Here is a 10160-nt window from a genome sequence, read left to right as displayed (position 1 = left end):
ATTTGAAATATAACTAAATATGAACATAGTTTTACGTGTATTACCTTATTTCAAAGTTATAGTAAGTAGTTTTTTTTACTTTGATTTTTAACTTGTGGGCTTTTATAATGAAACATAAAGGATTTGGAAGTAGAATTATGGAAAACAAATGGGTATCCGCAGCTCAAATTGCAAATGGCCAAAGTTTGTGGATATGGTACAATAGGAATTACCACAAAGTTTGGGGCTACGATCAACCACCTCATGCCTAACACTTCAATTAAATACTTAAATAATTATAAATTACTCATAACTCTTTTATGGATGAATTTGATGTGATATATGTAAATCGAATGAAATATTTTACTTTTATATTTATAATTTTACAGTGAATTGAGTGAATTTCTTAAGTAAAGGGGGAATTAGTAAGGAAGAGCAAGTAGGACGCTTCTTGCGGTCATGACATCTGATTTACTTTACTACGGACTAGTATATCTCAAGTGACTCACGCTTGATCGATCTAGCATACGAGTTTCCTAAAAGATTATTGATTGTTATCATATAAATTTATCGTTAAGTGTATGATTCATCTTAATAATTAAAATAAGAGTATAACTCTATTATGTTACGAGATAGTTTAAGAGTTGTTGATGAGAGAACTTTTCCACACTTAGCACATCAAATATGGCTGAGAACATATTAAAATTGTTTTTTATTCTATGTTAGTGAGTTTTATAACTCACTCTATTGTTGGGGGGTGATGTTTTCCGGTACTTAACAGTAAAAAACTTAATATATCCAGATTGCTCACTAGCTTTTTAATATAAAATAAAATCGTGATACTATATCACAGTTATATATATATATATATATATATATATACACACACACACACACAATTATAGTATAAAAATAACTGTGTATCCTTATTAATATTCTATTATCCCTAAGTCCAAGTATTTAACGCGATTGCAGTTGAATTAAATAAGTTAATAGAGTTATGCAATTATTTTTATAATGCGCAGATTATAGAATTAAGTTATTAAATATATATATATATATATATATATATTATTTTTGTAGTACATTGAATTAAAATAGAGTACATTGAATTAAAATAGAGTATTTAAAGACGAATTATTTTGTATGTTAAATGAATTTTTATTTTATTTTATTCCAATCAAATTCTAAATTATTTTTTAACTTTACAATTTATTTTACTTTAAAAACTTTTAAAACATAATTTTTTAGCTATATCATATTTTAATATCTTATTTAAATTTTGGGGTTAGATGGACACACCAGCATTCAAGACAAGGGGCCGTAAATAACTAAATTGGCATCTTTCAACAATTATACCAAATTTACAATGTCATCATTATATAAGATAATTTTATGTAAAAACAAAAATTAATTTCAATTTTTAAAAAGAGTAATTATATCACCAAAACCGTAAGATGTAATTCAACTATACTAATAAATTATACGTGTGATGTGTACCTATGTTTGATCTTTGAACACCTTCCTATTTTTCTAATTCAATCAGTACAAAGCAGTTATTGTCTCTCTCTTTCTTAATTATTTTCTGTTCCTTTCTGATCAGTGGAACTTCTTGTTGCTCTTCCAAGGAGACTCTTTCTTTGATTCTCTCTCTTTTCTGAGGTTTCTTCAATTTTATGTTTGCTCTTCTTTAACAGGTAGTATTTTATTTTGCCTTCTCAGAATTCTTTCTAACACATTAAACTTCTTCGTTTTTTTTTTTTTTTTGTGTTTTTTGATGCATATCTGTCATTTTTTAGAGATTTTTCTTTGTTGTGGTTCTTCAATTTTGCCCTAATTTCCAAAATTTTGGTTATTTTTCTTCAATCGGTTTTGTTTGAGCTGGAATTCTGAATTGAGTGATCTTCATGGTAGCTTTATGCAGAAGTTTTCCACTTTTAGGTTTGGTTTTGATACCAATTTAGTACATATGTTCAAATATTCTTTGTAACATACTGCAATCTGATGCACAGTTTAAAGGACAAGTTAAGTATTAGAATATCCCTATCCTCATAACTAAATATAGTTTGGTACTCCTTTGACGGTATTTAGATATTTTAGATGAGAGAGATAGAGAGAGAGAGAGAGATTTTATACAAATATGGGAAGCCTTTCCCCCTGTTATGACTGAGTTTTGATGGGCTACACATGGATAATTGTTAAATAGAGTTCTTTAAATCAAGGTCGGTTTACTTTCTAACGACACTTTCAAGTTTAATTTTGTATGTCTATGGCTGGAATGACAATTTTTTTTATAGGCAACTGTTAGTAATTAGTTAGATTGTGTTCTGCATGAAATTCCTTCAACATCCCTTAACTCACCAACCAAGCTATCTTTGTGGGAATGACATTTGATATGAATTTTCCTTTTCAGTTGTGATAGAGAGAAGATTGAAGCTAACTAAAGAGAATGAATTTTTAGAAACTATGAAAACAATGTTTTGTAATTTTTCATAATTTATAAAAATGTTTTATCTATTTTTAAAATTCATTCTCTAATGTTTATTTTATCAGTGGAAATAGAAACAGGAAACACTAAAAGTAAACAGGTCTGTATTATAGATTTTCTGTGTTTTAAAGTCTTCCAAACTGATATGTCACATCTTGCAAGTGCTATGCTTTCTTACAAGTCATAATTTTATCTAAGCCCTAAGGTTTTAAGTAATTTGGTTAAAAGGGATTTTGAGTATAGCTTGAACAGCTGAAAGCTAGTTTCACTCAAGTTCAAAGAATTTTTATTAATAATTTGGAACAACTAATTCCTCTAAATACAATTGCATAAATATTAGTGATACTTGGTTATTTATGTAGTCTTTCCGCAGACTGTGGTGTCATGTATTTAACATTCTGATTCAGTATTGAGATTTTATCCAAACAATATCAATTGAATAATATATTGACACCAGAGTGATAGCACTAGAAATACGAGATTTGAACTGTTTCCTGTCTTAATTTTTTTTACTAGTAGTTTATCCTTGTTCAGTTGTTTTGATAGTTTGAGAAATTTGGTTATAATGATGTTCTAATTGCTAGTTTGCTACATATTGTTGACATCCTTTATGTGACAAATTTGCAAGGAAGGATTCAAGGATGAATGTTCTGTTTTTTTTTTTCTTTGAAACGGCCAATGTTCTGTTAATGGGATACAATATACATCTTTTTTGCAAGAGCTGGTGTCAAGATGCATTTTTGTTAGATAATATTGTCCTAGCTAGTTGGAAGAAATAAATGGGTATCTTGTAATATTAGTAATTAAATGACTGATCCTATTATTGAAAAGATGGTAGAATCTTGTAATATGTGGTTTGGGTTTGTGTGAAGAAGACTTTTAGAAGTCATGATGTTGATAAGAAGGGTAGATCAAATGGAGGATAGTCCAGTAATTAGAGGTAGAAGAACACTAAGGATAACTATAAACTGAATTATTAAGAAGAATTTAGATTTTAATGATTTATCATTGGACATGGTTTTATGATGGAATGTTATGACGTTATTTGATCCGGTTAGCAAACCACACCTTGAGGGAAAAGGCTTTTATTGTATGGGGTTATGATATATATGCACCATCTCAAGTAGAGCATCAAAATAATGGTTTCTATGGAAATAAATTTTGTTGCTTTTACTTGGCAGGTCATATGCTCATTGACTATCTACTATGAAAGTATAATTTCATTCATGGCATGTATACGCAATTGGAAATCATGAAGAAGTAATGCAACTTGATGCACTTATCATGAAAATGTGATTTTATTTTTTGTACAGGTTCAAGTATGGAAGAGACTCTTGAGTTGAGAAATGATGTAGAATTGGCAATATCAGTCTCTGATAAGCATCGTGACCTTTTGAGGCCATCTGCTCGAAGTTATTCAATTTTTAGAGGTATTCACTGTCTATGAAATTGATGATATGCCAATATACCTGAAATGAAGAAATGGTTTTACTTCCTTTCCAAATTTTCATGTATTATTTGCTAGCATACTTTATTTAAAGTGGAAAGAAAGGATTAATATGCTTATCATAATTTCTTACTTTGTTTAATATTAGGAGTATAATATTAGTATAAGTATAGACAGTTCTGTGTCTAATGTTTCATTCACACCTGTATCAATGTCATTTTATTATTTTTGAATTTTCCCTTTTCTCCCTCTATACCAAAATGTATACCTAATAATCTTTGCTCTTTTAGTTTTGTCCTGAGATCTGGTTTTCTTTGTACAATGAACTTTACTATTATTATGAGTTATGACATAGTGTTAATAGTATGTACCCCTGACATTTTAGATTGAAGGCATATGTGGTGTTTGACACATGTGACGTGTTTAACACTTAAATTGAATCACTGTGATTTTTTCAAATTATTATCAGTGTCGTGTATGGTGTCTTTGTTTGCGTTTCATACATAGCGTACAAGATTTTTTACTTAAAACAGTACGCTTGTACCTAATTTGTCTTTTTATTTTTCAACTAAATTTGTGAAAACATGTTTTCTCTGAAGCATTCACATTTCTGTGGCCATGACAGGTCAGGCAGCTGATGCTAGTGATCATGATAGAGGCAAGTACACTCTTATTAGAGATCCAGATGACTTGCAAACAGGACTTTATGACAAACCCCTTCCATGTTTTGGATGTGGAATTGGATGGTTCTCGTAAGTAATATATCTACTTTCTTCCCCAGTTTTTTTGCTCCTTCTAAATGGTTTTGTGACTTTTGTTTGTTTCATCACAGATTTCTTGTTGGCTTTCTATGTCCACCTCTGTGGTACTATGCAACAATTCTCTATTTTGGGAACTACTATATGAAGGATCCTAGGGAACGTGCAGGATTGGGAGCCTCTGCAATTGCTGTAATATTTCGCTCTCATCCTTCCCTTGCTCTCTATCCATAAGTTCTTTATTTGTTTTTGTGTGCAAGCGAGCACACACGTGTTCATGCACAATTTTGCAAATGTCAACATGATGCACTGAAATAACATCAGCAGTAAAATAGGGTTTGTTTTAAGAAGGGTCCCGTGTATCCTAGCTATCTCAACTTGGATCAAACCCCAATTTTTATAAATCAGGCTTCAATGGGTGAAATTCGCATTTTCTGAACTTGAAAACGCCAATCAGCTTGTGGATTGCTCTATATACCCTATGTTTGGAACCGCGTTTGTCAGTCGAGTTTTGCATTCCTAGTCAAAGCTACCTTTTGAAGCTTCTTATTCACCGTGCTTCTTCTATGGACTATCCACTGTGGAAGCGGTCATCCTAGTTCATTTGGGAAATGTAGATATTTTGTGTTATACTATGTAGTTCGCATTTCTGCTTCATTTTCTGAATGCTCTGGTGATCTGATCTTGCAGGCTTTAATATCCTCTGTAGCATTGCTAATCATTGGAGCTGTTTTTCTGTTGCATTCCCTCTGATGCTGATCCGAGTACTATGAAAATATAAAGGCTATTAAGACAGATATCAGAAAAAATTGGAAGTGTATATAACGATTTCAAAATTATGAAAGAAAAATTTGCTTGTGGATTACTGATGGAGTAAATTTAAAGGAAGATGATAAATAATGGCTTTATTTGGTACATTTGTGTATATCATATGTAAGTGTAAACAAAAGAAATCTCATGCTTTTTTTTAATCTCACATATTTGTTACTGTTGATTTTTGCCTACCAAGTCATTTCCATGTTGGAGAACACTTTAGCAGTTTTGCTTGAATGCCAATTTTAATACTAATGTGAATACATCTACGCTGGATATAGGACCAGTTTGTTATAGATTTTATAAAAAACAATTTTAACTACATTTTTAAAATAATTTTTATGAAAATTTACTCAAAAAATAGTAGCGGTTATTCAAGATTATTTTTTACAGATTAAAAAAGTAATTTTACCTTCAATAATATAGATATTCATTATTAAAGATTTTAATATAATAAAAATTATTTCTTTTAAATAATTAATAGATATTCATTATTTTATCATTTAAAACTTTAGTCATTTAAAAAAAAATTATAACAAAAAGTAAAATACTATAAAAATTAATTTTTTTTTTAAAATTGCAACATACGAGCTCATAAACTAAACTAGAATAGAACTTTTAAGAAAAGAAATACAAGAAACATTTGACAATAAGATTTTCAAAATAAAAGCATAAACATCATTAAGTTAGATTATTTAGTTGTGTCAAAAAAGAGTTATATTATATAATAGAAATTTAACATACGAAAGTATAGGTGATCTAGTAAATAAAAGATCACGTGACTTAATTGACATGATATATCATATGAAATTATAGAGTCACGTGGTGAGAGTTGTTACGTGAAAGATTAAAAGAATAATCAATATACGGTAGTAACAACATATAAAAAGTAAAAGATTAAAAGTTAAAAGTTTCGTTTAGATTAAAACTTGAGATAATACTATATTTTAATATAACAATATAATTTTTTTTTTATACTAAGTCTAAGAAAGTGACCATTAAATAAATAACTTTTTATTTTAAAGAGTTAAATATATATAATTTTTTTATTTTAAAGCATGTGTATACTACACTAACAATTTACTAGTATTTTATAAGGCTGCAGGTAAGGGTCTATACGGGTTCGGGTTGACCATAAACATGAAGTATCATTTTAAATTGGATCAAGTCCGATTCAATCTGAGACTGTTAGCTTTTGTACCCCATTTAAATTTGTACCCCTAATTTGTTAAAAACCCAGTTTTATCCTTAATAAATTCATTCACGTGAGCGGTAAAAAAAATTACTCTAAAATCTGACCCCTCGTTGAAATTTCCGGTAAGTAATTTTTTGCAACTAAATTTCTGGTAGTTATATTTATTACCAGAAATTTGGTCAATGAAATTTCCTGTAGTTGTATTTTCAATACCGGAAATTTCAAATTTCCGGAAGCTACCGGAAATTTCAAAAATTTTGAAAAATCTGATAGTTTGTTTTTGTTCACCGGAAACTTCGTTTTTTGAAATTTCCGGTAGTTAATCCGAAAATTTAAAAAATCCGGTAGTTATTTTATTATTATTTTTTTTGAATATTTTTTTAATTTGTTTGTTATTTAATTTTAATTTTTTTTTTGAAATAGGGATGGAAAACACACAACCAGTATTTATAGATTTAACTGAAGCATTTACAACTGATCAAATTTTTGAGTCACGAGAAGCTGTCATATCATGGGCAAGAGAGATAGGTCGACAAAATCAAGTAGCAGTTATCATTACTCGATCAGATGTAGAGACTGGAAAGAGAGGAAGAAAGTCAAAATTAATTCTTGGTTGTGATAGAGGTGGACAATATAAGTCAAATAAAAATGACACAGGTACTTCAACTAAAAGGTGTGGATATCCGTTTAAACTTAGATCAAGACCACTGAAAAATGATGAAGGATGGATTATTAGTTTAATTTGTGGACTTCACAACCATGAGTTAGTAGCTACTTTTGAGAATAATGCATTTATGGGACGCTTAACAGAAGAAGATAAGAAACATGTTGACGAGTTGACAAAATATCACGTTGCACCAAGACACATCTTGTCATATTTGAGAGATCGAGATACGGAGAATGTGACTAGTATCTATCAAATTTACAAGCAACGAAGTACATATAGGAAGAATTTGATGGGACCTAGAACTGATATGCAACATTTGTTGAAGTTACTTGAAGCTGAGAAATATACTTGTTGGAGTAGGACTCATGAGGACTCCAACGTTGTGATGGATATGTTTTGGACGCACACAGATTCCATAACTTTGCTGAACATGTTCCCTCTTGTATTGATCATGGATAGCACATACAAAACCAACATGTATAGGTTACTGTTGTTTGAAATTGTTGGTGTAACTTCAACTGGGTTGACATTTAATGTTGCATTTGCTTATATGGATTCTGAACGTCAAGACAACTTTTGGTGGGCATTGGAGAAGTTAAAAGAGTTGTTTTTTTCAAACACGTCATTTCCTCAGGTGATTGTGACTGACAGAGAACTGGCTTTAATGAATGCAATTAAAGTTGTATTTCCATCTTCAACAATAAATATAATAGTACCTGAAATAAAGACAAATATCCTCCAATCTGTTTGGTTGCAGGCAATGTACTGTCTCTAAGATAGTCATATAGCACAACAAGTGCAGCCGGTCCCCATGCCCATTTACCACAACTATCCAGATCTTGAAACAGAAAGAGATATTTTGCAGATACAAGTGTAAAACTTTTATCCGCAAGAATGGTACATCCTACCAAATGAAGTAGATATGCCCTAGCTGCACAGTCATATCTTGATTTTTGGAACACAGTAAATGAGATTTTTGTAAGGCATGGAATGGTATGAATGACATGTTGAAGTTTCAAATTATTAAGATCAAAGGTTCATTTGAGATAAGTAAGGGTCGCAAAGAGCATATACACAACAATCCATTTTTTGAGAAATTGACTTGGGTGGTATCCAAGAAAGCCTTAGGTGATATTGTTGAAGAATACAAGAGAATCAGTTATGTCGGTAACGATAAAGATGTGTGTTGTTTTATACTTAGAAAGAGTCATGGATTACCTTGTGCATGTGAGTTAGCACGATACAAGATGAAAGGTGTTCCAATCCCATTAGATGTTGTTCATATACATTGGAGGAAATTAACCTTGAATAGTGATCAAGAGGATGAACAGTTGACAAATGATTCAGAGTTGGACATTACATCGGAGATGGATATAATTTGGAAAACATGGAAAACACTTAATGTTGCTGGAAGAAGGGCATTAAAGAGCAAGTTGCGTGAAATAGCATATCCGGAGACAACATCAATGTGTGCACCAGTGGATAAAATCAAAACAAAAGGTGGTGTTAAGAAAAAAGGCAATAAGCCGAAGGGATATGACGTATATCGCGACCCATCATACTTTGAGCATGTTGATACTCAAGTCTCCCAGCAAGCATCCAAACAAGTCTCCCATCAAGCATCCCAACAAGTCTCCCATCAAGCATCCATACAAGTCTCCCATCAGGTTAAAAAATATTTCCACGAGTTTCCTTCTTTAATTCATCCATATATTGAAGACATAATTAATGTTAAAGCAGATGGAAACTGTGGATATCATGCTATTGCTGCTTTACTTGGTCATGGTGAAGAATACTAGAGCATTATACGTCGGCAGTTGTATACAGAGATTAAGTCCAAACCTGATTTATATGCTGCATTATTCAAGGAACGTTTGCAAGAAGTGACATAGTCTTTACTTGTAACTGAGTTGGAAAACCAAGCTAACGAGAAGTGGATGACCATTCCTGATATGGGTTACGTGATAGCAACAAAATATAATCTCGTTCTTGTTACATTAGCAAAAACTTTTTGTTTGACTTTTTTCCCATTGAGGGGTGCACATAATGGAGATTTGTCACGTGATCGTGTTATCAGCATTGGTTTTGTTAACGAAAATAATTGGGTTCAAGTTAAATTGAAATCTGCATGTCCGTTACCTCTACTTGCATGGCATTGGAAGAAGCATCGTAGCGATGAGTCTACATCATGGGCTATCGCTTATGCAGGACGTCTACAACATTGGGGTTCTTTAGATTTAGAAAATAATTCAAATTATATGTCTTTGGCAGATGATTGACACTTTTGAGTTGTATGTTGTTTTAAATGATATGATTGAAACTTTAAATGTTGTATTCAATTTAGATGATTGCCACTTTTAATTTGTATGTTGCAGGATTGCCACTTTAAATGTTGTTTGAAATTTAACCGCGAATAATAACTCTGAATAATAAATAAGTCGCTAATAATAACTCTGAATAATCAATAAGTCGCTAATAATAACTCTGAATAATAAATAAGTCGCTAATAATAACTCTGAATAATAAATAAGTCACTAATTAATTAAGTCTCGTGAATAATAAAATAAGTTTGAATAATACAACTATAATACTACTGATAATCTCCTCCTCTAGAAACGTATAAAGCTCTCTCTAATAAGACACGCAGCTGATCTTCAAGACCACCCATATGCAAATCTAAACTCTGCTGTATAAGACCACCAACTGCGTGACACCGTGTACACCTAGTATCGGGACCAGCATCATGACTATGACCAGCATCAGGACCAGGACCAGGACCAGCATCAACATCATAACTAGGACCAGCATATGCA

General features: G+C 31.3%; 1 protein-coding gene across 2 annotated transcripts; it reads left to right on the top strand.

Moving 5' to 3' along the window:
• Window positions 1-1468: 1468 nt before the first annotated feature.
• On the top strand, window positions 1469-5666 carry LOC101495926 (uncharacterized). 2 transcript variants are annotated; one of them, XM_004488261.4, is made up of 5 exons: window positions 1469-1676; window positions 3781-3897; window positions 4540-4666; window positions 4747-4864; window positions 5363-5666. In XM_004488261.4, the coding sequence occupies exons 2-5, from the start codon at window positions 3789-3791 to the stop codon at window positions 5423-5425; spliced, it is 417 nt and encodes a 138-aa protein (XP_004488318.1). In that variant the 5' UTR covers window positions 1469-1676; window positions 3781-3788; the 3' UTR covers window positions 5426-5666. The 2 variants fall into 2 exon arrangements, with proteins under 2 accessions (XP_004488318.1, XP_012574929.1); XM_012719475.3 differs by lacking the exon at window positions 1469-1676 and adding an exon at window positions 1792-2201.
• The last annotated feature ends 4494 nt before the right edge of the window (window positions 5667-10160 follow it).

This window comes from Cicer arietinum, chromosome 1 (genome assembly GCF_000331145.2).
Source record: "Cicer arietinum cultivar CDC Frontier isolate Library 1 chromosome 1, Cicar.CDCFrontier_v2.0, whole genome shotgun sequence".
NCBI lineage: Eukaryota > Viridiplantae > Streptophyta > Magnoliopsida > Fabales > Fabaceae > Cicer > Cicer arietinum.
This window is presented reverse-complemented; position numbering and strand designations above follow the sequence as displayed.

Coding starts and splice junctions, on each gene's coding strand:
- LOC101495926 (XM_004488261.4), top strand. CDS start 3,789: ATGGAAGAGACTCTTGAGTTGAGAAATGATGTAGAATTGGCAATATCA. Junction 4,667..4,746: donor TGTGGAATTGGATGGTTCTC/GTAAGTAATATA, acceptor GTTTCATCACAG/ATTTCTTGTTGGCTTTCTAT. Junction 4,865..5,362: donor TGGGAGCCTCTGCAATTGCT/GTAATATTTCGC, acceptor CTGATCTTGCAG/GCTTTAATATCCTCTGTAGC.